At 38.5% G+C, this 27,210-nt stretch overlaps 1 protein-coding gene and 1 long non-coding RNA gene across 3 annotated transcripts in view; one reads left to right on the top strand and one right to left on the bottom strand.

Annotated features, from left to right (window-relative positions):
- The window catches only part of TNFRSF21 (TNF receptor superfamily member 21), a 99,071-nt gene extending 72,994 nt beyond the window's left edge, over positions 1-26,077 (top strand). For both annotated transcript variants that reach the window (XM_007484039.3, XM_007484040.3), the window contains exons 5-6: positions 22,696-22,924; positions 24,622-26,077. In XM_007484039.3, the coding sequence (XP_007484101.1) occupies positions 22,696-22,924; positions 24,622-24,851 (459 nt within the window). In that variant the 3' untranslated portion in view covers positions 24,852-26,077. The remainder of the gene's footprint in view (positions 1-22,695; positions 22,925-24,621) is intronic.
- Positions 1,139-20,036, bottom strand: LOC103102161 (uncharacterized). Its single transcript, XR_001628286.2, has 3 exons — positions 19,653-20,036; positions 19,206-19,255; positions 1,139-3,284 (listed from the first exon to the last, which is right to left on the bottom strand). It is a non-coding gene; the product is annotated as an uncharacterized LOC103102161 (long non-coding RNA).
- Positions 26,078-27,210: the final 1,133 nt, after the last annotated feature.

Genomic DNA, 27,210 nt, shown 5'->3' with positions numbered 1-27,210 from the left:
ACTGAAAAGTTTCCTGAATGGCTGGTGTCCTACTCTCCTGAACGAAGTCTCTAGAATCAGCTTCCTTTTCTTTTAGAGAAAAACCAGCTCAATCTATGTGGCAAGTGTCCTAATAAATTTTGTTCCTGCCACTAATTAAATATGTTCTTCTAAAACTTCATAAACTGAATTGGTTTGGGGCAAATAATTGACTTTTAAATTAATTTTAAAAAGTCATTATCAGGGCAAAGAATTTGAAAATATTATGGATACATAAATGACATACTTGTTATGGCCCAGCTAACTGGTTTGTTCAGCTCCTTGGAGCATGGGTTAGCACTACAGCCTAAGGGCCAAATCTAGCTTCCTGTTTTTGCACTGCTAGTACTATGAATAAATAATGTTTATTGTATTTAAAATGTAAAAGCCATTCTTAGCTCACCTGCCTTATAAAAACTGTCTGGATTCTGGATTTGGTTGACAGGCAATGATTTGGAGACCCCTGCCTTTAGGCCATGGGCATAATAAAGCTAATACATTGAGGAAGATCCCAGCATAAAGCTATCAATCAGTCAACATGTATTTATTGAGTACAGTGCACTGGGGGATGGATATAAAGACAAAAAAATGAAACTATCCCTGATCAGAAGAAATGACTTACCAACCAGGTAATTCTTTGGGAGGAGGTACCAGTAACCAGAGGTTGGGGAGAGGTTCAGGAAAGGCCTTAAACAAATTATCTTTACTGTTCCTAATCTTTGGTCCTTAACCTCAATTAACTGTCTTACACTGTGTGGCCTTGACTATGAGAATGATTTGGGGATAAATGGTTGGGTCATTCCAAAACCATTTTTACTACTAGAAAAAATACTGTTGGACTAAATGTGGTCTAAGGTCCTTATGTGCCATGGTCAGGGTCCAACCTCACTCACAACTCCTGACAAGTGGTGAACAATCAGTCAAAATAAATAAATAAAATAAAATAAATAACAAACGGAAGAGAGCTTAATCATAATGGCCATGGAATTGCTTTGCATCTCAGCTGCTCTGACATTCCCAGGCTTGGGAATTATTTTTCTATCCATATTCTTGGCATGCAGATACACAAAATCAAAGAGAGATAATTGGAAAAGTGATACATTAACTTTTAACAAATCACTTGATTAACATTCTATATTTTTGTATTGTGATTACAGACAGAATAAAGGTTGCACAAAAGATAAATGATTTCGTCATAGGTGGCTTAATTTTTTCATTACCCTGTGAGAAGTTTTGAGCTTAAAAAAAATCAAGGAAAATTACGTATTGCTTTTAATAAAATGGAATAATTAATCAGCAGTTCTTAGAAGACAATTCAACAATCATATCATTGAGGCTGAGGGGTCTGGGAACACAATTCAAATTTAGACTGATGGCTTCTAGGGAGTTCCTGAATCACTGAGGCATACTGAAGCTTGATGTACTTGTACTTATTGCTTGGGCCTTTATGATTGATTTGTGTGCTGCCTTCTTGAGAATAGGCTTCTGTATGTGGGGAAGTTTTTGGCTTGGTCTGTAGCTGTGGTTTTGCTGGGAATTATGTACGTAAGTAAAAGTTAACCCATGATAAGTTTTTTGGGATTGGGTTTAAGAGTCTGATCTTTTGGTGATGCTTTGGAGAATTAGGGTACAGGTGTTTTGCTCTTGCATTATTTCTTTTGAGACTAGGGGGAATAATCGTGTCAATTCATAAGTAAGGGGCATTGATGAAAGAGGTCATGTAAAAGAGGGTTGAGTGGGCAATCACAACTCACCAAGTACTACTCTGTGGTCTCCCCAGCTACCACGTGTGACTCTGTCAAGGCATCATGGTCTGATGGCTCCCAGAACTTTTACAGTCTTAATTCTATGAACAGAGTCCATATCTTTTATGAAAGCATGAAGTAAAATCTTGGGTTCAAAAAGCCAAACCTAAAGGGCATGTTCCACAACTGTGCATTTTTGGTATTCTTCATCGTCATCATTGCCATCATATATCTCCCTCTCCTAGTCCAAGATTCTTTTGGAGAAGTCTAACAAGAGAGAATGACTATTTCTTTGTCTTTTGGTAGTCAAATGGCTGCAACAAGCAGATGATTTCATTATTGTTCTTGCATCTCCAGTCCTTTATATGTAGAATCTTATTTTAAGTAACTACTGAACTAAATTGAGGAGGCCATAATTTGCTGGATGTCTTATAAACGGTGTGGTCAAAAGACATCCTATTACTGGTATTTGTAAGTTCACAACCCTTGTGGTAGCTGTTCTCAGCTACTATCTATCAGAATGACTTTGGGGAAATCTATTCTTTTTTATTGGACCCCAATTTTCCCCATCTGTAAAATGAAGGGATTGGATTCCAGTGGATCTCTGAGAAACCTTCCTACTGTAATATTCTGTGACTTGAAGATTCTGTGAAGTCACTAACAACATGCTTACCCATTTTTTGGGGGGGGCAGACCTGGCCCCAGGATTATGGGACCAAGAACTAGAAATACCAGCTGTTTGTAAGATTTTTCTCATGCCATGGGATGTGTGTGTTTCTGGGCTAGCAAGTTTCTTTAGCTGTAATTCTAAAGTGGTATTATGCCATCAACTTGTTAAAAGGTTCACAGTGAAATGTTATCTTTGAGGAAGAATAATAACTTGAATCAATTCTAGCACTTGATATCTTACCAAAGGCCATTTTTTCCCATTTCACCACAAGGCAAGTATTCTAAATTTCATCTTATAGATAGGAGGGAAATGAAGTTTAGGAAAGTTGTCATTTGCTCTAGGTCACATGGGGAAATTGGAACTCAATACTATATATAAGGGGCTTTTTTCATAATGCCATAGAGTGTCTGCAGAGCAGAAAGGCAATGATTCTATAAGTCATACAAAAGGACTTTGAACTTTTTATGGGATTGTATTGTAGGTCTTATGTTGTAAGGGATCTCAGAGGTCATCTATGTCAAACCTATCAGTTGAAAGATGAGGAAGTTGAGCAGCAGAGGAGCTAAGGGACTTGTCCAGGGTCCCTCTAGGTAGCAAGTCAGAGGAAGAATTTGAATTTGGGTCCTCTTACTCCAGTCATGCTCTTTCCATTGCACAGTATCATGTCCTGCCTTCTTTTTGGAAGATTACATTTAGAAATCTGAGCTTCCCACGGACTGTTTCATCTTAGCAGAGTGAAGAGAGCTCTGGGCTTGAAGTCAGAAAGAACTGAATTCACATTTGGTTTCAGACATTTTATTGGCTCTGTGACCTTGGACAATTCACTTCACTTGTTGCCTCAGTTTTCTCATCTGTAAAATGAGATAGAGAAGGAAATGACGAATCACTCCAATATCTTTGCTAAGAAAACTTCGAATGAAGTCATGAAAAGTCAAATGCAACTGAAACAAAGAACAAAGGTGGAGCTTAGGGAATGGATTGACATTCTCTGTCCGTAACAATGATAGTTGATTTAATGGTACAGTTTTCTCAAAGGACAAGAGCTCAGTGACTGGTTCTTTCCTAAGTAGTTGTCTTTGAGAAAAACCATCCATTGAGTCTGGCAAGTGGGGTCATGAGGAAGATGGAAAATGGCCTGGCAATTAGCAAAGTGGAAAAAGCTGGAAGGTAGGATGAAAGGAACCTCACTGGATTATTGTGAAGTAGAAAGCTCGGGCATAACAGTCTATGAAGGCCATCTACCAAGGCTGGTTAGTAGGAAGCTGTGATCTGCACAGGTGGATAGAAGTAGCTACATTGCTGAAATTATGGATCCTTGAAGTTCAAGTGAGAATTGACAAAACTGTGTTTTTAAAATATTAAGTGGAATTTATCTTATCTATTTGTTGTAGTTCAGTTGTTCCTAACTCTTCTATGACCCCATTTCTCAGCAAAGATTCTAGAATACTTTGTCATTTCCTTCTCTGCTTCATATTACAAATGAGAAAATTGAGGCAAACGTGGTTAAGTGACTTGCCCGTGATCACAGAGCTAGTAAATGTCTGAGATAAGATTTGAACTCAAGTCTTCCTAATTCTGTGCTCTATGCTCTATCCACTAGACCACTGAGTCGAGCCTATCTGTTATCTAACATCTAGCCACCTCTTTGAAATCATTTAATGGAAGGAATTTCCTGAGGAATCTCCCTCTACCCATACAGAATAACATTTTCTCAGCAATTTAGAGTCTTTGAGTGTTACCTGAAGCACTGAGGAAGGTGAAAGTGTCTTACCCTAGGTTACCTAGCCAGACCTTATCAGTGATAAATCTTGAACCCAAGTCTTCCTGACTAAGGCTAGTTTGAGTTTTCTGTCCTTATTTATAGGACATCTGGATGCTTTCCAAAATCAAATTGGAAGCTCTGTGTCCAAGGTGTAAGTTTCTATTTTTTTGTGATTATAGAGGTTTCCCAGTCTTAGTGTCCCAATTGACTTGGTTTCACAAACTGATTAATCCCAGCAGTGGGAGTTCTCATATCTGCTATTTTGGTGAGAGTAGGGCTCCCAGTGCAACTGCCTTGCAGACTACAGTTACTTATTTTTGCTTTACCAGCTGCATGATGCAGCTGTCTGTATCCACCAGTCTTACTGAGACCAGCTATTTTCAGAAATTTAATATGGTGAGGATGAGTTGAAGCAAATTACAGCTGCACTTTTAACTGTTTGTAGCTTCTTATAGGTTGAAATTAGTCTGAGTCTTTGAGTTACTTGCTTAACTCTTTGCTAAGTCCTTAAGATAATGATTTAAGTAGAATACAAAACTAGGATACACTCTCCCATAGATTACTGCAAAGTCTAGAGTCATTTAAGTTCAAAGTAACTTGCTTTTCCAGGGTGTCACTGTCTTTTTTAAGGGAACTCAAAAGAGTTGAATAAAGGGGAACTTACAGAGGAAGTTATAATAATTTAAGGTAGGTTTTGGAGATTTAAAAAAATTATCCCTTCTAGAAAGGAGGCAGAGTGGAGAGTAGGAGTTTAGTACAAGGGGCATATAGATACATGAAATACAAGAGGAGTAGAGAAAGAATGCCAAAAATTTAGGGCATAGGGATGGCTTCGCAGGAAAAGTGGAACTAGAACTACTCTGAGGGCAAATTTGGAAAGATAGAGGTAAAGAAGGTGTGCATTCCAAATTGGGTTCAAGAAATAGGAGGCAGCCCTGTGGTGCATTAGATAAAGTACCTGGCCTGGAGTCAAGAAGACTTATCTTCTTGAGGTCAAAGTTGGTCTCAGATGCTAATTGTGTTATCCTGAGCTAGTCATGTAACCCTTTTTGCCTCAGTTTCCTCATCTGTAAAATGAGCTGGAGAAGGAAATAATAAACCATTCCAGGATCTTTGCCAAGAAAAACCCAATAGGGTCATGAAGAGTCAGATATGATGACTGAAACAACTGAACAACAGTAGAAAATCATGTAGTTTGTCCGGATTATATAGGACATAATTGGGAATGCTGTCCAACACGGCTGGAACTTTAAATTAGTCCTAGACTCTGGAGAGCCTTTTGTGAGCCAAGGACCTGTTATAGTGGAATTGCTGTGGAGAAATTGGCCCATAAACAGCATTAGTCATTAGCTTCCATTTAAAGGTCTTACTCCAAAGTATTTTCATTGCAATGAGGTGTTCTGGGTTATCGAAAACTATTTCAAATGGAAGTGCAAACTCTGATCCAGTCCCACAAGGCTAAAAAGACTTTGCATATGGATGTGTTGTTGAAGGCACATTCCTATCCTTCAAGGACTAGCCTGGTTAAGTGGAGAGACAGGCTTATTGCCAGAATATTCACATATTTCAGAGCTAGCTAGTCCAGTCCCATACCTTTCTATGCAGCACATTAGACATATAATCATTCAGTTTTTGTATAAAGGTGAGCCATCAATCAACGAACATTTATTATTGTTAAATACTCATTGTGCTTAACCATGTTTTATGCGCCTGAATGAGGCACTGGGGTTATTGTTCAGTCGTTTCAGTTGTGTGTGACCTTTTATGACATCATTTGGGGTTATCTTGACAAATGTACTGGAATGGTTCCCCTTTTCCTTCTCCAACTCATTTGACACCTGAGGAAACTGAGGCAAACAGGGTTAAAAGATGTGCCCAAGGTCACATAGGGAAGAAGTGTCTGAGATTGGATATGAACTCAGGAAAATGAGACTCCCTTCCTTCCTGGAAGGCTTCTTAGAGGTCATCTAGTCCAACCTTCTTATTTTACAGATGAAAAAATTGAGGCCCAGATACATTAAAAGTCCATTCTAATTCTTCTTTTGGATAGCTCTGAGTTCTAGGAAGTTTCTCTGACCTCAATTCTAAATCAGACACTTGGCAACTTTCAGCACTTAGTACACAATCCAAAGTAAGGGCTTAATAAATGCTTCTTGACTTGAGATCCACTCACTGTTCCTAGTTCTGACCTTTGGGAGTCAAACAACATATCTAATTCCCTCCTCTGTGTGAAACTCATTAGGTTGTTTTTTTGGGGGGAGGGGATGTTGACTTGGTTTGGTTTTGGTCATTCCAGCTCTTGAAGACCACCAACTTAGTAAGACATGGAGTCGTTTACAATCTGTGCTGGTAGTGGAAACACCTACAGAAATGAAATCAGATATTCAGAATTTTTAAGGGATAAGAAAACTGGGAAGCTTCAATGGCTCTTTAATAACTCATTCAGGACCCTGTCTCTGAGAGATAAGTTGCTATCACCTCTGTTTTCCATTTGTCAGAACTATGGCCCAGAAAGGTAATTTGATTTATCTATATTTGTCCAGTGAATCAGGAGCCAGACTTAAATTATTAGGGGCTTAATGACTTCCCAAGGAATGATGATACCAGAGCTCTCTAAGACAGCCAAAGAAATTTTTTCCCCCATCTTTCCCTTCAATTCTTTACTAAAACCTAATAATTTGGAGTTTTACAGTAAAGTCTTCCCTAAGACTTTGAAACTTATTTGGGATACAAAATTTTGTATGTGAAGGCTGTAAAAGTTCTTTTGTGTAAAAGATTAGTAAAATAAAGAAGTCTTGAAATTCACAGAAATTGATAACTGGAAGGACTATTAGAGGTTTTAGAGGTCAATCTTATCCATCTTTATAATGATCAGAAAATTGGCTTAAGGGAAATGACTTGACCAAGTCTATACTGTAGCTGAGACTGAAAGCCCCATTTCTGACTCAAGATCTCTTTCTCACATGAATAATGATAATGCTGTTTCCTTTTAAATATGTGTTGTTATACTGAGGAAAGATGATTCATTTGGAGTCACCAGGACTTGGGTTTGAATTTACTTCTCTTACCTTTGTGTCCTTATTATAAGCAAATATTTTTACCTCTCTGGGCCTAAATTTCTACATCTGTAAAATGAGGGGGTTGGATTAGGTGCCCTCTAAGGTACTTTCCAGGAAGGAAGGGAGAAAAGGAGGGATAGATTATTACTTGTTGGTTAAAACAGGAGGGCTTTATTTTTTAAATATCTATTTGGGGAAGAAATTAGGGGAGGCAGTGATAATGATATCAAAAAGAAGAAAATAATGTCACTGAAATATTTTTTTCAAGAGAGGGAGAGAGAAAGGAAAAGAGGGAGGGACAGACTCCTGTATCACATAAGAATAGTTAAGCAAAATGTAATTTTTATTTTTTCAAATTTTTATTGAAACCTTTTTAAAGATATTTAATTTCTTTTTCTTTTTTTTTATAACCCTTATTTTCTGTCTTAGTAATTCAAAGCTAGAAGGGCAAGGGCTAGACAAATAGGTTAAAGTGACTTGCTCAGAGTCACACAGCTGGGAGGTGTTTTGAGGCTAGATTTAACCTAATACTTTCCATCTCTAGACTTGGCTCTCAGTCCACCTTGTCCCTCCCCCCCCCCCCAATCCATTTTTAACAAAGAGGAAAAAAATTTTCAAAGTAGTTTCACAGAACTAACCAACATAGCAACCAAATTTAACAGTATATACTGTATTCCATACCTAAAATCTCTTTCTGCCAAGAAAGAAAAAAATTACACTTCTATATCACTTTTCTGTGGCCAAACTTGGTCATTATAGCAATCAGTGGTAAAAACATAAATTTACATAATTTTGCTGTTATAAACAATTTCTCTAGTTCTGTTCAATTCATTCTGCATCATTTCATACAAGTCTTTCCATTGCTCTTTGAAATTGTATTTTCCTTCATTTCTTACAGTAAAACAGTATTCTTTTTTACATTTTTACATTTCATTCATCCATTTGTTACCTAATGTGGAAAACAAGGGGATTGGCCTATATGGCATGAGGAGCAGGGGCCCTTTGGGCTCCAACATTCTATGAACCTGTTAGATGGAACATAAATCAAGAGATTCAGAACTAGAAGGGGCATCTAATCAACACTTCTCTTCTTTTACATGAAGAACTTGGGGTCCATAGAAGTTGTGACTTGTTACAGGTTTAATAAGTGTCTGAGATGAGATTCAAACCCTAAAACTCTTGCCTCCAAATCCTATACTTTATTGTTAATATCTTTTATTCCAAACTGCCCCAAGAATGTGTCATCTGGTTATAGAACATGTAATTTGTGAGAAAGCATATCCCTTTAAATTATCTTAGGTGCTTGACACTGCAGATATGCAGTTATGTTAGGGGCATCCTTTTGTGATGAGTCTTGAGCCCTGAAATCAGAGAATGGACTTCCTCTTTCTAGTGGAGACTTCCCTCTGTTAGCCAGCCCTTCCCAGTGAGTCAGCTCCACTGTAATAGCTTTACTGTTGATGTAAGCTGCCTGAACAGCTTGCTGACACACCAGCAGCTGGGGAGATGTGCTCTGCTCTTGCCAGTCCCAGCTGGTTTGTACCAGCTTTGGTGGCTTTGTCCAGGGTTACTTATGGTTGGTTCCCAGGGTGGCTCCCTAGTGAATCCTCCCTCTGCAACTTCCCTCCTCAAGGCAGGAAAACTGGTCTATACTTTTTACTCATACAGATAGATTTGTAGCTGGCGGGCTGGGGGAGATATTATTTTGGAACTAGTATTTGGTATTTCCTTTTTGTTCTAGTAACAGGATTACCAGACGTCCAAGGCAGTGACTAGGGTTAATTTAGTATAGATTCTAATTGGAAATGCTGAAGAAGGCTGCTTGCCACTGGCTCCTGATAAAGTTGTGGGTTGTTTTGTTTGGGGCTTAATTACTGTGGGCGTTGAATTTGACATATTGCCAGCAAACATAAACATTTCCATATACAAGGAAGGAGAGAAGATTGTATATAAAACCATAAATCGATAGTTTGTATTTTTAAACATACATAATAAATTCATGCTGCATGGCTAAGTGAACAGTATTGGACTTGGAGTCTGAAAGTTCCTGAGTTCAAAATTGTGCTTTAGTCTTTTACTATATATTTCTTGGGCAAGTCATTTAATCTCATCTTTAGTTTTTTCTACTGCCAGGATAATAATGGAACCAATGGGTTGTTGTGAGAATTAAATGAGATAATGTAAATAAAATGTTTACGTGCCTTAAAGCATTATATAAATGATATTATTATTTGCTACTATGTTATTTTCTGTTCTGTTATTCTGTCTTTTGAACTTTTTGTTTTCTTCTGTGCATTTAAACATTATTTTTGTTTTTTTGAATTTGACATATCAACCAATAATGAACATTAAGATACAATGAGTCCATTACATATAGTTTCTATTTTTTAAGTGCATAATACATTCAAAATGTTAGTTTCAAGACTGTCTTCTTATCTGTCCTTTATGTATTTTTAAAAATTTTAGTGATGTTATTTTCTTCTTCTGGGGGGGAGGGGGTGTATCACTATCACCGCCATCCTGAGTCCCTTCCCCAAATAGAAATTAAAAAATAAAACCTGTTTTAACAAACAAGCAATAGTCTGTCCAAACAAATCTACACATTGACCATTATTAAAAACATATGTTTTATTCTGCACTTTTAGTTTAAACACCCATTACCCTGGAGCTGTAGTTGATTGATCAGAGAGTCTTTTAAAGTTATGTTTCTCTCAATCCAAGCCTTTGGTTATTTCTTTTGGCACAATATTATTCTTAGATTTAAATGGCAGAATTTGTTGTCACTCCTCAGCTGGTGGGCATCTAGTTGGTCTCCAGTCCTTTTCTATAACAAAAAAGTGCTGTATATTATATATATTTTAATATATGGATCCTTTTCAGCTTTCTTTGATCTCTTTGGACATATACTTATGCACTTCTATCTCAGTCAGTAGGACATCAGACTCTTACTCTGAGGGTGGTGATTTTGAACCCCCATGTTGGGTGTAGTTGTCTTTTAGAGGCAATTTGGGGTAGTGGATAGATTATTGAATTTGAAAACTAGAGTTCAAATCCTACCCCAGATATTTTATACATTATGATGGGAAATACACTTAACCTTTCTGGATCTCAGTGGCCTTATCTATAAAATCGGGGGAGGTTCAACTAATAACCTCTATGGTCCTACCTATAATAAATGATAAATGTTATCATTTTAAGCCTATCTGTATATGCTGTGTAGAAGAAGCCTTTGATTTTAACCAGTAACTTGTATTCTGCCATTCTGCACATTTCATTGGTATTTGGGCCTTCAGTTAGGTCAGTTATAACATACTACCCATTTTATTCTATGAAGACAGTTGAACGAACTCTAGCCTTAGAGTTAGGACACTGGGTTCAAATAAGGTTTCTGTTACTTCCTAGTTGAGTGTCATTGGGCAAGTCTGGCCTATATCTCCCCCTCTCAAAAATGCAAAAGACTAGGTTAGATGATCAGTGCAAACCCTTCAAGTTGCAATCATCTCTGAGTAAGTATATGAAGATCCTTCTTCTGTTCTCAGGATCACAGTAGGAAAAAGACTACAGGCAGACTCTTTGTTAAATAAATAGAACACTAGGGAAAGTTTGGGAAGTTGCTGACTTGGGGGAACTGCTTCAGAGAGTTTGAGGAACTAGCATTTCTTCCACCTCCAACTTCCCCCTCTGTTGTGTCTGTCTGTTCTATTTACTAAGTGAAGTCAGATTATTCTTGCCAGGATTCTTAACCTTGGGTTGGACTTGGAAAATAGATACCTAAGCCAAATGACAGAAAGGGAGTCTAGTTCCCTGCAGCTTTTACATGAAGTTGTGGGCATAGAGAACTTCAAAGCAATTAAATAGGTTTAAAAAAAAAACTGGTACAGTTGTGGGTGATTTTTTAAAAATTAAAGACACAAAAAAGGTATGTATCAGACCATAGAACCCACACTGACTCACAACATAACCTTGTTCTAAAAAAAATAAATCAAGGTTGACTGACTTTTTTTTAATTACTGTTCCAATTGGCCTTTGAAGTTAGAAAAATGATCTCCAGGTCATAATTAAAATACATGGGGCCTCTATCTAAGTAGCTTCCAAAGGGAACATCCTCTGGTCAAACACTGTCCTCTACCCATTCCACAATTGGCTCATCAGGGTAGACGTGGCCAATAAGGGGGCTTTCCTTATGGGTGTGTTCCCTTTTTCCTCTTCTGTTTACAAAATGTTCTAATTGTCAAACTGCTGGAGTTGCAAGAAGTCAGGTTGGCTAAGTCAACAAGTATTTATTAAGTCCCTGTTATGTGCCCAGCACAGTCAGGAGTTACAGGGTTTACAAAAGGTTGTGTCTTCTCTGTACTGTTCCTGGGTTAATGAGAGGCCAAGACATGCCTGATGGCACCAAGGTTACTGAACAATGGAATTAAAATCTTTGTACCTCCATTTTATTGTTTGTTTGTTTGACTCAGCCTATGATTTCATAAATATAAGGGAGCTCCTGGTAAAGGGACTCTTGCTACCAATGCAGGCCAGAATCTCCTCTATAATTTATATTCCCTGGGGCAGCCAGCTAGCTCAGTGAATAGAGAGCCAGGCCTGGAGACAGGTCTTGGGTTCAAATCTGGCATCAGATACTTCTGACTGTGTGACCCTAGACAAGTCATTTAACCCCAATTGCCTGGCCTTTACCACTTAGTATTGATTCTAAGACAGAAGGTAGGGTGTTTTTTTTGGGGGGGGGGATTTATAGTTCCAAGAGAATTGTCTGGATCAGATAGATTAAATGATTTTTTCCAAGGTCACAAAGCCAATATGTGTTAGATAGAACTTGAACCCATGTCTTTATGACCATAAAGCCAGCTCTAACCACTGTACAATGCTATTATTTTTACAAACTCAAAATGAATATCCTTCTTTCCTCTTAAAATGAGATGATTTGGGGAGAACTGAAATAAGTAAGACAAAGAATTTAGTCCTTATCCTAAGGAACTCCTTGGTACCAGGCAGATAGCTTGAGTTTAAGAGGTCACAGATTTATAGCTGGAATGGCCAGTAGAAGCCACCTGCTCCTCATTCTACAGATAATAAAACTAAGATGGAAGCAGGTGACTTATTCTAGATCAAAACAGTATTATAGAACAACTGGGGTTCAAATCTAGTCATGGAGTGTTTATTCTACTAATACCCACACTGTATGTATCCAAGCCCCTCATTTAATAGTTTAGGAGGATGTGACCCCATGAGGTTGTGATTTGCCCTAGGCCACAGAGATTACAAGTGGCAGATTCCCAATTCAAATCCAGATTCCCCAACTCTATTTTCATTGTGCCTCAGGTATCTCAAGGGAACTCTTAGTTGGGCAATGCCAGGGGGAACGGAGTTAAATTGAAATAGTTGAGACAAACCAACAAAGAACAGAGTACAGATGATTCATGCCTCATTTCAAAGGGTCACCCAATGATGCATCAAAGTCATTAATTGGTTTGTGGTAAAACAGATTGTATAACCACAGGGTAATGGTAATTGGGTAGTAATTGAAAAATAACCATAGTAAACTTTAGTTGAAGAGCCTAGTTGTAGGGAAGCTGGGGAAGGAAGTGAGTAGGGAAAAAAAAAAAGATAAAGTGAGGCAGGAGGCAGATAGAGGGATGAGATTGTTGCTGTTTCTTGGTGTTGGACTCAGCATGTAATGAAATGATGGATGGCCAGACTCTGTGTGCTCTGACCTATTCTCATTTGTATAGTATATAGGGATAGGGAACCTTGATGGTTAGAGAAAGAAAAACTGAAACTACATCAAGACCTTATCTCCCAGAGCTGTAAGAAGTCCAGTGTTCAGAGGACAGGATTTTCTGATGCTCTTTGCTCTGATGGTTTGGGAAATGTTTAAACCAGCATTAAAACCAAAGTACTGTCACAACTGATTTTTTCACATAACAGGGTGGTGATTTGTGAAATCACTTTGTAACCATGAAGTATATTATGTAACTCCAGTTGCTGCTGATATTATCCTCAATAAGGAACTGAAGGTAACACTAGGAAGCAGTTATATATTATAGCATGTTAAGGTTTACAAAGCGCTTTACTTGGGTTATCTCATTCCTTTCTAGCAACAACATTAGTTGGTCGTAATTTGAAAATTAACTATTTTTTTCATGACAATCTCAATTGACCTTTGAATTAGAAAAGTTAATTTCTAGGTCATAGTTAAAATATATGGGACTGTCTATCTAAGTAGCTATGGTATTCCCATTTGACAGATAAGGAAGCTGAGACTCATAGAGGCTGAGTAATTTGCTCAGGGTCAAACAGTAAGTAAATGTCTGAGATTGTCAGACTCCAGACCCAGAGCTATATGGTACCACCTAGCAGCTATCCTGCAACATGCAAAATCATCTTGCAAACCAGATCTGTAACTTATAAGACTGGATCATTCATTTCTGCTACAGGATTTCATCATGCCCCCACTTGGATAACCTTTCTGCCCCCTTTTCAGCTTCTGTTTGTGGATTATCTCCCCCATTAGACTGTCATCTTCTTGAGAGCAGGAACTGTCTTGTGCCTTTCCTTGTATCCCTACTATAAATTTAGCACAGTGCCAAGCACATAGTAGGCTCTCAATAAATGTTTATTGACTCTAGTGTTCTGAACTGAAGAACTGTTATCTCTTTTTCCATGTCAAGATTTAATCAAATGTAATTTCAAGGAATTGTGACATGGGAAAAACTCTGAACTTTGGAGTTTGGAGACAAGAATACTTTAGTTCCATTCCCACCTTAGATGTTTACTAGCTCCTTAACACTGGGTTAATCTTCTGAGCTTAAGAGATTCATCAGCCTCAGCTTCCCAACCTCCTGGTAGCCAGGATGACAGGCAGGTGACATTATTCCAAACTGAATCCTCACTTGTAAGAAAAAAAGCAGTTAAGCAAAACTGACCAAGAAATGTCTAACAGTGCTTATAGGATTCCATGGGAAGCTAGGTGATGGAGTAGATAGAAAGCCTAGCCTGGAGTTTGGAAAACTCATCTTCTTGAGTTCAAATTTGGCCGCAGGCACTTAGTTGTTTTGTGACCCTGGGTAAGTCACTTAACCCTGTCGGCCTCAGTTTCTTCATCTCCAAAATGAGCTGTAGAAAGAAATGGCAAACCATCCGAGTATTTTTGCCAAAAAAACCCCAAATGGGGTCATGACTGAAATGACTAAACAACAATAAATAATATTCCATTCCTTTAAGTACCTACCACCTGGCCACAGAGAGTCAAGAAACATGTTTCATCTATCATCTCTTCTCTGGGATCAAGTTTCAGTACACATGGAGTGAACAGAGTTGGGAATTATTACTATTTTTTTAATATGTCATCTATGAGGTGGGTGGTAGTGCTTTAGAGTTTGTAGAGGGCACTGACCTGTAGAAATCTGGAGGGAATAGAAACTGTGGTCAGCAACTGTGACTCTTATGTGTGTGGCTTCCCTACCTAGTGAGAGGAGGAATTTATCTTTCTTTTTATATCTGTCTGGACTAATATAATATCTGCAAGGAACTAAATGTACTTGCATTGAATCTAATCACAGAGGAAATCTCTGACTGGATGAAAGGGAAATAAATGCAGGGTCTTACTCCTTGAAGAGAACAAGGTGTGATGGAAAGAGGACCAGACTGGGATTCTGTAGTCCTGGTCTTTGGCAAGCCTTTCCCCCCTCTTTGGGCCTTAGTTTTCTCATTTGTAAAAATGAAATAGCTGAACTAGAATCGCTGAGGGCCTTCTAGACCTAACAATCACCTCTTCCTTTTTTCTTTTTTTTTTAAATAAAAATTTATTGATACATTTTATTTTTTCATTACCTACATTTTCAGTGTATCCCTGTTCCCTCCCTGAGAGCCAAAAATTTAGAATAGAAATTTCAAAAGTTGAAAACATAATAGTTCAGAAAAATGAGTGACTTTTTAAAAAATGTATTATAAGCAGTATTTTATACTCATGGTCCCTCACCTCTGAAAAATAAGAATGAGGGTATGTTCTTAATCTTTTCTTTGGGGGTTGGTTGTTCCAATTTCATGGCATTCTGCTTTGACTTTTTTCTTTTATTGGTAGTCACTATGTGGGGACATTGAGGTGTGGTACAGTGGATAAGGGCATGGGCTTATAATCAGGAAGACTCATCTTCATGAGTTCAAATCTGGCCTCAGACACTTATTGTGTGGTCCTGGGCAAGTCACTTAACCCTGTTTACCTCAATTTCTTCATCTGTAACATGAGATAGAGAAGAAAATAGCAAACCACTCCTTTATCTTTGGGGGAAAAAACAAAAAACAAAAAACAAACCACCCTGAAATAGGGTTGTGGAAAGTTGGACACAACTGAAATGATTGAACAAGTCATTATATACATTGTCTTCCTGGTTCTGCTTACTTTATTTGGCATCAGTTCATAAAAGTCTTTACATGATTTTCTGTATTCAACACACACATTTTTTCTTTCTTTTTTTTTTTCACCCTCACCTTCCATCTTAGAGTCAATACTGTGTATTGGTTCCAAGGCAGAAGAGTAGTAAGGGCTAAGCAATGGGGGTTAAGTGACTTGCCCAGGGTCACACAGCTGGGAAGTGGCTGAGACCAGATTTGAATCTAGAATCTGGCTCTCAATCCACTGAGCCACCCAGTTGCTCCTACATTATTTCTTAAAGCTCAGAAAGAATCTATTACATTAATTTACCACTGTTTGTTTAGCCATTCCCCAACTGATGTAGTCCTAACATTGTATAATTCTTTCAACTTCATGGACTTGTTCCAGGTTTTTTCTTCTTATGCAAATTCTTATGACTACTTCAGGGCAGTACCTTATTATCATCTCCTTTCCTTTAATTCTTCTCGCTTATTTACTTATTCATAATCTTATTTCCCTGCTGAACCTTATAGGTTAATACAATCTTCCCCCAGCACTGAAACATCAAAAACTGAATTTTTACTGCTTTCTCTAAAGTCCCTTCAAATATCTGCTGAGCACATTGTAGTAAATAGCCAAATTTGATGTCAGTCTGCAGTTTGGACTGTTTCTCTTTTGCCTCTTGGCAGTAACTTTTTGGAACCAGAGCAGCAGCAAGATAAATTCTGGTACAAACTGGCACTACTCTGAGGCCTGACTTGCCAGAGCCATGGGCACATCTTAGGACCTCCTTGTTTCTTGGATACCAGTTTAAACAAATTCTGCTGCAACTGGAACATTTTTAAGGGAGCAGTAGGTTCATATGCCATTGTGACCTAGCTCTTGGGAAGAGGGAAGCCTGTTGAGAATTAATCTGCTTCTTTGCTTAGTGCATCTGTGTATTACACTACAGTGCCTAAATAATTCTATTGCTATGTCTCATTTAAAACAAATTCAGTACATTGGATTTCAGCATATAGCATTAGTGAAATTGAGAGTGAGGTTTGTTTGGTTTTATATCTAGGTAGTGATCACTGCTAGAATGTGTCAGAGGCAGGATTTGAATCTAGGTTTTTCTGACTGCAAGACTGTCCCTCTAAAATATATAGCATTTGTATTGCACTTAAAAGTTTGCAAAGTACTATATGCCCATTATCTTATTTATCTTCATAAAAATCCTGACAATTAGGTACTTAACCTCATTTTGCAGATGAGGATACTGAGGCAAGAAGAGATTAAGTAGTTTGCCCCTAGTTGCACAGTTAATAAATATAGACAGTGAAGTTAGTTTTTCTGACTCCAAAGCCAGTACTCTTTCTCACTCTACTACTTTGATGCCTGAGTGGCATTGTTCAGTCTTCCTCTCAGATGACTTGGACATTTCATACAATCTGATGATATGTCAAATCTAATTATTCACTTTTAGTTTGTCTCAGTAGTTATGTTCACCACTAACTGATTTTCTTCTCTGAGTGTACCAGGAATTGGGCAATAATACTTACTGGAAAAGTATAGTATCCTAGCCCCAATTGTATTGAACATGAGACTCAGGAAGCTATGGCCCTGTCTATGTACACTTTAATATGGGCATAAATTCATGTTTTCCTATACAATCCCCTTTTTTATTCTTATCTGTTTATCAAAATGTTTGGGTTAATGATTAATTCATTAATTTTTTTTAAAAGGAAATGTAGGGAATTCCCTTGGTATATAAACACTTAAGCAAAAGGAATAAAAAAAGATTTCTGGGAGGTGAATTTTGAGAGAGTCCCAGTGAGAGGAAAATTTTCTCATGAAATTTAATCTAGCAACTTTCTTCCCTCCATGTGGGAAAAAAAGTGAAAATCTAGTAGCAAATGTAACTTTCAGAAATTTGATTTGCTACTAACTATTGGAACCCAGGGCAAAAAAGGGGTCTTTGCCATCTAAGTCAGATTCTTGGAGGGCAGTTGTTGTCAGGCCTCCCCTCAGTACAAACAAGGACCTTAACTTATCAGGGAATATGCTAAAAGAATTCTGAGGGAGCCTTTGATAACTTCGTAAGAGTCCTTTCAGTGGCAGGGAGGAAGGGCAGCTGTGTATCCTGTTATGCATCCACTGTCCTAGAACATGTGGAAAATCAGCTAGTGCCCTGGTGCTGAAAGGACCCATTAAAATGTGATCTTGTGAACTAGCATGGGGAAGGGAGGGGGGAGGAAGAGGTGGGTGTATTCTACCCCCCCCCCACATACACACAAATCTTTTGGTCCATTGGCATGTGATTTGTGGGTGGCAAATTCTTTGGTTTTGTGTTTTAAGAACTCAAGAACAGTGCCCAATGTTGATTGTCTGTCTGAACCATATCTTTTAATGAGAAGTTCCTGAGAAACCAGTGTGTTGATAAATATGGCTTTGTCCTATTGAATGAATAGGAAATGTGTCTTGTCAGGAATGACCATGTACTTTTTCATGGGAGGAAAGTAGTGGGCCAGAATCTATTGCAAAGCAGTAACCAAGGGGTCATGCACAAAAGCAAGCAAAAGTTCAACTCTTCTGTAGATCAGGAAGGTGGCAACTGGGAAGGATTTTAATCTAAGCCTTTAGAATCAAACTATAGAAGCCTAAGCAAAGTGTGGGTGGGAGAGAAAAACTGCTGCTGCAACAGAACACATGGGCAGCCAAGGCCACTGGAGAACCCAGAATCTGCAGCAGGGAATTTTTTTCTCAGGCCTTAAATGCTGTTAAAGTGGCAGCTGTGTTTGCTTTGTTCCTTGTACAACTGGCTGACTATCAAGTGTAAATCACCCTGGTACCCAACGCCTCCTGCCCTAACCAGGGAGAAGAAAGCAGGTGCCATTTCAAACAGAGTTGGATTTTCCAACATAATCAGGGATGGAAGAGCCTTTGAGGAAGCCAGTTATCACATGGGTGACGGATTGTCAATCCAAAAAACAAAGAGGAAAGAGGGACCATCATTTGCATCCCATAAGCCTTTCTCTGTGTTCTCCAGATGTCTTTTTGGAATTAGCCATGGAACCTGAGGTAAAGACATGTGTTAACTTTAGGTGTCCAGGATAATCACTTTGACTATGCATTTGAATGCCCAGGTGTCTGCATAACAGTGTTCTGAGGTTGGAAGAAGAAAATAGTTACTTGATGCTTCCTTACCTCAGCTTTTCTGAACAACGATGCATTTGCCACTTAAAATCAAGAGAAAACTTGAATAGATGTCAGCCATGGAGTCAGTAGATCAATCAACAGGGATTTATTAAATGCCTACTGTGTTCCAGACATTGTCTTAGGCAAAAATGAAGCAGTGCAGTGCCTGTTCTCAAAGAAGTTACATTCTATCGAATAAAGCACAATGTTGCTTCAGGATTCAAAGAGCCATGATTTAGGATGTTAGGGGGAAAGAACCAGAATTGTATATGATTCCAAGTTAGAGAGAATTCAAAAAAGTGGCCCAAGTTGTTGGGGTTGCATGGAACCATGGAAAGAGTGCTGAATTTGGAGTCAAAGGGCCTTAGTTCAAATCCTAGCTCTGTTACCTTACCTGTGTGACCTTGAGCAAGTTTCTTTACTTCACACCTTCAGCTTCTATGTCTGTAAAATGGAAAGTTACAATAGGTTACTTATTTCCAAAACCTTTTCAGTTCTGGATCTATTTTCCTGTGACTAGGTGATTTTCTTCTTAGAAAAGGAAGATTTCTTTTTCTTTTGTGTAATAGGAGAAATCCAAGTTCTCAAATAGAAGGAAATCGAAATAAACTGTTTAGGAGTCAATATTCTGTAGCTTACAAATAGCAAACCACTTACCCTGAATATCTGAAAATTGTCATTAGAATAATAGGGGCATTTGAGTATCAATTCTTGGGAGAGGAAGGGTCTTTTAACAATTTCATGGGATTCTAGGAGTACAAACAAATGGACCAAAGGAGTCAACAAGTACCATACAAAACCCGCTATACATTACTTAGGTCAGTTTCCACAGACTTATTACCTCGGGAAGTCCATAATCACTTCAAGAGTGGCGAACCAGTGATGCCAGGGTCTTGTCAACATGCCTTAGGTACTTTTCAGAGCTTTAGTGGGGTAAGAATATTCTGAAGTACATTTTCATCTTAAAGACAATCAAGTGATACCCCTTTGGCTTATTTACTTTTTAAACTGAGATCAGTAGCAGGTATAATCCTTGGAGGTTTATATCAATTAGCAGTATCTTCTATTTATTTCCTTACTTATAATAAGGAGAGGGTTGGATTAGATCATCAGTAAGGTCCATGCTGGCTCCTAACATTCTATATTCCTTTTACTACACTTCTGCCATTCCTTGATATCTCTTGTCATGATACACCTCTCAGATATGTTTCCTATACTCCCTTACACTGCTGCTATGGGAGTTCAGGTCTTTATCATCATCTGACTGGATTATAGCCTCCTAATTGGTCCTCCTCTCTCAAGTCTCTCCTCCTTCCAGGTCATCTGCTCCACAGCTGCTATAGTAACTTTGTTTTTGTTGCTACTGTTGTTGTTATTCAGTTGTTTCCATTGTGTCTGACTTTGTCATCCTATTTGGGCTTTTCTTGGCAGACATACTTGAGTGGTTTGCCATTTCCTTCTCTAGTTCACTTTTGAACAGATGAGGAAATTGAGGTAAAAAAGATTAAATGTCTATTGACTTGTTATCATGTAAAAGCTTAAATATTCTTTTGGCTAGGTTAGACCTCTACACTGTGCCACTGCCTGATACATGGCAGGTGATAAATGATTGCTTTTTTTTATTGATTATTGATTAATTGGTTTTCTATTCATTTCTTATATTTCTGCAACTTTGCTTCTAAGCCCACCAGTTGTCTTAAACAGTTCTCTCTAGGGTTCCCAATGATCTCCTAAATGCTCCAGCTTGATGACCTTTTCTCTATCTGAAGACATCTCTTAAGCTTTTGACACTGGACCATCCCCACCTTCTAAATATTCTTTCTTCCATTGTCTTTCATGACACTGCCCTCTACTGGTTCTCCTGTCTTTCTACCCTCTTAACGGTCTTCTCTGGTGGATGTATCATCATCCATGTTTTATCCATAGGTGAAACCATAGTACATAGGTGGCTCTCAAGACATTGACTTTGACCCCCTTCTCTTTTCTCTTTACATTTTCTGCATAATCTCATCAGCTCCCATAGGAGCAATTCTATATGTAAGATTCTCAAATCTATGATGTCCAGAACCAATTTATTTCTCGGCACTTAGCATAGTTCCTTACACATAGTAAACACTTAATAAATGTTGATTGAGTGATTTCTGAGCTTCTATGTTACTATTGTCTGCTAGCCATTTATTTCTAGATGTCTAGTCATCTTATGTTCCGTATGTACAAAGAGAATCTCATTACTTTCCTACCAAAACCCACCCCTCCTCTTAAATTTCCCTTTTTCTCTTCACAGCCTCATCAACCTTCCAGTCAATCAGGTTTGTGATCTCAGAGTCAGACTTTTGGGGCAGCTAAGTGGTACCAAGCATGGAATCAGGAAGTCCACAGTTCAAAATCTGGCCTCAAACACTCCCTCCCAAAGTGTCCCTTTGTTCAGAGCTTAACTCATATACTGCCTCTTATGGGAACCTTTTTCCTAATACTTTTCTTAGTTATTATCCTGTTCCTCAGATCATTTTGTATTTACTTTTCTATTTGCATACTGTGTATCCCCAATCTGCTGGAGAAGGAAATGGCAAAGCCACTTCAGTATCTTTGCCAAAAAAAAAACCACCCCATGTTCAGCAGGTAGAGTATTATGGGCCACAGGAACACAAAGACTTGGACATGATTGAATGACTGAACAACAACCCCCAACCTGTAGACTTGACATTCAGTGAGCTCAAGGGACTTTTTGCCATTTTCTTTTTCTCCTCTCTGTGTCTACTACTGTAGCTCTAGCATAGCTACATAAGTACTTTAAAAAAAAAAATACTTGTTGAATTGAATAGCTAATAGGGATGGTAATGTGGTCTTGCTCTATCCTGGTTGTATATTTTCTCCCTATCTCTTTATCTGTCTCTGTTTCTCCTCTGTCTTTTACCATTCATTTATTTTTGTATTTTTTTGAAATATAATTTTAGTGTAATTGAAAGAAATTGGTTCTAGAATCATGGAGTAATAATTGATTAATAACTGGAAGTGACTTTGCAGGCAGCTGGGTAGGATAGTACATAGAATGTTAGGACTGGAGTAAGGAAGACCTGATTCAAATCTGGCTTCAGATACTTAATAGCTGAATTAACCTGGGCAAGTCACTTAACCCTCTGCCTCAGTTCACCCCAACTATAAAATGGGTAAATAATAGCCTATACTTAAAAGAGTTATTGTGAGAATCAAATGAGATAATATTTGTAAAAGCACTTAACCTATAGTAAAAACTTAATAAATGCTTATTCTCTTTCCCTCCCCCACTTTAGAGGTTACCTAGTAGAATCCCTTCATTTTCTGTCTCTCTAAGGTCACTGATTGGGAGTTTAAATCTTGATTCTACTAATTACTATCTTTTGTGAACTTCAAAATTGTTTTCCCTTTGTAGGTACACTAGCTCAAAACGAGAATGTTAATGCCTGTTTCTATAGCTTCTCCTACAGAAGCTATAATTACTGTTACTAAAACTTTAAAAGGATGGGTGACCCCATTTAACTTTACTACAGAAGCATTAGACTTCATGTTCTCAAGGTGTGTTACTGCTTTAAATCCAATGTGAACTACAGAGCTGTGTGATACGGGGTGCAAGAAACACTTAGGACACTTGAGTACTTATCCTAGAGCCATCAATAGCTAGGAAGTAATTTCACTTCCATAGGCCTCAATTTCATTTATCTCTAAAAGAGGGGTTTGGATTGCTCGAGTCTATAAGCAGTTTATGATCTAATTTTCTTATTATACAGAATAAGGCTTTAAATGGGGGCTTGGGGAGGAGTAGAAAAATATGAAAAGTATAAGGAAAGGAAAATGAAGGTCATTTGCTAAAGAAAATGTTTTGTTTTGTTTTATTTCCCTATTTATAGCTGGAAGCTGACAAGCTGGCCCTTCCATCAAGTCCCACCCCACTCAGTCCCAGCCCTATCCCTAGCCCCAACCCGAAGTCTGAGAATGCCACTGTTCTAACTGTGGAACCATCCCCCATGGATAAGAACAAGGGTTTCTTCGTGGATGAGTCAGAACCCCTTCTCCGTTGTGATTCCACTTCCAGCGGCTCCTCTGCTCTGAGTAGGAATGGCTCCTTTATTACCAAAGGTATGGAAGCCAGCAAGCCCAAGGCCAAGCTCATATTCCCATTTCCATCTAACACTAATTTGAAGGAATGAAGGAGGAAACAATGGGCAGCTAGATGGTACAGGGGATAGAGAGCTGGGCCTGAAGTCAGGAAGACTTTATGAGTTCAAATCTGGCCTAAGACACTTACAGTGTGACCTTGGGCAAGTCAGTTTAACTTTAACTCCTATTTGTCTGAGTTTTGTCATCTGCAAAATGATCTGGAGAAGGAAATAGCAAACCATTCCAGTATCTTTACCAAGAAAAGCCCAAATGGAGTCATGAAGGGTTGTACACCACTAAAACAGCTCAACAATTTAGGCAAAAAAATTATTCAGGCTTTTAAAATATCCTCTGTTAAATCACTTTAGAGTATTTGGAAAGACCTAGTTTACAACAAAACAATTTGCATTTTATTAATTACAAACTATTTTTATCTACTCATTAAAAGAAGCGTTTTGAATTGTTTCTGCTAATGTAGCCTTCTTTGGGCTAGTTTGTGTTGTCTGCTAGACAACTGAAAGCAATCCTAGTGGGTTTTTTCTCAAGATGGTCTACTATTTTGCTAATTGACAGACCTATTCACAGGTCTTTTTTAATGATGTTTTACTGGGACTCTTAAACAGAAAGGCAGGAGACAGGAAAAGCATCTCTGTTTGCTTTCCTAGCCATAGTGTTCTTAGCACTGACTGTAGCACCACCAACAAAAATTTATATAGAAATTTCAGGTTTGAAAAGCATATAAATAATACCTTATTTTATCTTTACAACAATGATGGGAGTCAGGTGCTACATTTTCTTCACTTTATACATGAGGGGGTTATATGGGGGGTTCAAGACTAGTACCTCTTGTATGAGGACTTGCTGAGTCCTTTTCAGGACTATTCTTCTTCCTTTGGCATCTGCCACCCAACTCTCACCAGGGGCTCCAAGAAGCTAGAGAATGCTCAGCAGCCACCCTCCTGTAAAGCTTTGGCAGACAGACTAATCCAGGTTTTGGATACTGACTAGCCTCCAACTTGTAGGTGTGTTAGGGGGATGTCTATTCTAAACATATGAAGACTTCCCCTGGTAGAATGGATAGGTGAGAACAATTTGTTTCAAAGATCACAAAGGCAGCTGAAGCAGGTGCTATCACTGTGGAGCACTTAAAGCTTGATCAAACATGGAAGATGCCACAGTCATCCACTGGATCCTAGGCCATCACTGGTCTTCCTGACTTTTATCTTACCCTTGGACTTTGATGATTAAAAGAGTGAGTGAGACTGATGACTTTGTGCAACTCTGCCTCACTGAATCTAATTCATGTCCAAGTCAAGATATCATCTGGTAATGTCATTGATCCATTGATAGCAAAGGACTAACCACAATAAATACAGGAGGAAACGGAAATAAAGAAGTTAAAGTGACTTAGATAAAGTGTCTGAGATAGGATTTGAACTTACCTGATTTCAGGTTCAGCACTCTGCCACCCATCGTATATGTATGTAGTTATTTTTCTGTTTGTTTTCCCTATTAAATTGTATATTCCTTGAGATCAGAGTCCTTTCATTTTTTAAATTATTGTTTCCACTTTTGTATGCCAAAGCCAAAGTGTCTGGCACATAATACACTCCATAAATGCTTGTTGACTGGCTTATTGACTACAAATGTCTTTCTCTCCCTTACATCTTCTACAGAAAAGAAAGACACAGTGTTGCGGCAGGTACGCTTGGACCCTTGTGACTTGCAGCCAATCTTTGATGACATGCTCCATATCCTGAATCCAGAGGAACTACATGTGATTGAGGAAATTCCCCAGGCTGAGGACAAGCTGGACAGGCTGTTTGAGATTATTGGAGTCAAAAGCCAGGAAGCCAGCCAGACACTTCTGGACTCTGTTTATAGCCATCTTCCTGACCTACTGTAGGACACTGGGGACACTGCATTCTGGATTATTGCTTAGGGCACTTGGTAAAGATGATGGACAGTTAGAGACAGGATTTTTTTTTTTAATTTTTAAACTACAATACAGGGCCAGTGTTCTTTTCTTTTTATTCTCCTTCTTGGGAAAGGATAAGTTCATATAACCTTTCCAATTGTAACTGCTAGTGCAGTTGTTTTTTTTTAAGTTTCATCTTTTCTCTATTCAGCATTTTTGTATTCTTTCCAATCATTTTGTGCACTTTAAATTCACTTAACTGACCACAAATATGAGGTGACCTTCCTCCTCTGCCCCTGCACACTGAATTTGGGATGTTGCTGAAGTCTTTTTGTTTGTTTGTTTTAAACTTCATGTCAAGTCTCTTCATTCTCAGTTGGAAGTCTTATTGCCTCTCCTCCTCCCATTTCCCTTCAAGTTTTTCTTTTATATCAATAATTATTTTTCCTCTGAGGGTAAAGGAAATTAGAGGCTCATGCTCATGTGACCAGTTTTTACTTGAGTTAACTTTTTAATATGTCCTGTTATATCATGTGTATACATGGCTGACATTTGACTAGCACTCTCATCAGTTTACTCATACTACTTTTAAGTGGAAGCTCTTGTCGGGGAAGGGTCTTTACTTTGGCCTTTAGGACTTGCAAATACAGTTGTGTGGCATCCCAGCCAAAAAGGGGAGAATTTTAACCTCACCTCTTCTGGACTAAGCAGTCAAGTGCTATTGATGCTGAGCTCCAGGAAGTAGGAACTGGAGCCCCATTGGGACCCCACCCCCTTTTCCATAGTCCAAGTTTGCCCAGTTATGCTTTATGAAATGTCTTGGGGTTGTTTTTTTTAATACATGCATAGTCAGTAGTTCCAGGTGGTCCTCACAATCTTGCTTGGTCCTGGTGGTATCTACCATCATGCAATCACTTTTCGTAAAATGGCTGCAACTGTAAGAACTCTTCTTCAATATATTTGCAACTCTTATGCTCCCATTATGAACACACACACATGCCAAGTGCATACACACGCACACACAGAGTCTGTTATGCTCAGTTGCAAGAATTGAATGTGAAGGTGGCTTGGGCCACTTTTGTGTGAAAGGAATGGTGGGATGGTGGTGATGGTGGTGGTGGTGGTGGTGGTGATCATGGTCATAAGGGACTGATGTGGAAAATAAAATGCCTTCAAGTGTACTAATTTATTAATAAATATTAGGTGTTTGTTAATTGACTTGTTTGGGTGTGTTAATCCTTAATCCTAACAATTAGAGCTTTCCAGCCTTGGGAGGTAGATAGTGGACTGCCCATTCTGGCAGCTAGGTAGCACAATGGAGAGAAAGCTGGCCTTGGAGTCAGGAAGATATGAATTCAAGTATGGCTTCAGATACTCACTAGCTGTATAACTCTGGGAAAGTCACTTAATCTCTGTCTGCCTCTGTTTCCTGAATTGTAAAATGGGGATCATAATACCTACTTCCAGTGTTATTATGAGAGTCCAGTGAGTTAATTTTTCATAAAGCACAGTGTCTGACACAATAGATTCTTTAAAAAATATGCTTGTTCCCTTCTTTCTGTTCACTAGAGGTCCAAAAAATAATGGCTGAATTGCCCTTGTGTTTGGATGTTGCCACATAAAGAATTATTTCTGAGTGTTTTCAGAAGCTCCCACTGCTCATGATGTTGCTTCAGAGGATTGTGCTTAGGACCAAAGAGAACTGGGTTCTCAGGAAATGTGGGCAAAATTCAGTACTTGTGCTTGAGTTATCACACCTGCTAATTCTTATCTTGGAGAATAATTGACTCCATATGTATCATTGTGTGGTACATTGAAAATGGTACTGGATTTGGTGTCAGAGGACTCATTTTCATGGCATATAGTTGGTATTTCATTGATGGACTTCAATTCAATCCCAGCTTGCCATTTACTGTTTTTCTTTGACCTTGGCAAATTACTTAAACTCACTGGGTCTCAGTTTCCTTACCTATAAATTGAGGGGACTGGATTAAATGATCCCTACAATCCCTTCCAATTCTAGAATGAGGATTCTATGAACTCAAACTATACCAGTCATGTACATTTTTGGAAGTCTCATATATGACCAAAAGCTAAGAAGCCCATTGTGCATATTGTAGAGACATTTATAGGTGCTTTAGGACTAACCTGCATAATTCCATATGTATCTTGTTTGAATACCTTCAGGGCAACCAGATGTTCCTCCTTTAGCCCTTGGGTCTCTGATAGATGTCACAGGGACTAAAGAAAATCCTAGGAGGCATTAGGAGAGAAAGGGATATTTTGGTTTGTCCTGCCTAGTTTCACGCTTTCTCACTCGGTGACCTCACCCCTTTCCATAGACTTA

The sequence above is a fragment of the Monodelphis domestica genome, chromosome 2 (genome assembly GCF_027887165.1).
Source record: "Monodelphis domestica isolate mMonDom1 chromosome 2, mMonDom1.pri, whole genome shotgun sequence".
Taxonomy (NCBI): Eukaryota; Metazoa; Chordata; class Mammalia; order Didelphimorphia; family Didelphidae; genus Monodelphis; species Monodelphis domestica.
Note: the sequence above shows the minus strand (reverse complement) of the source record. Positions and strands in the feature narration are given on the sequence as shown.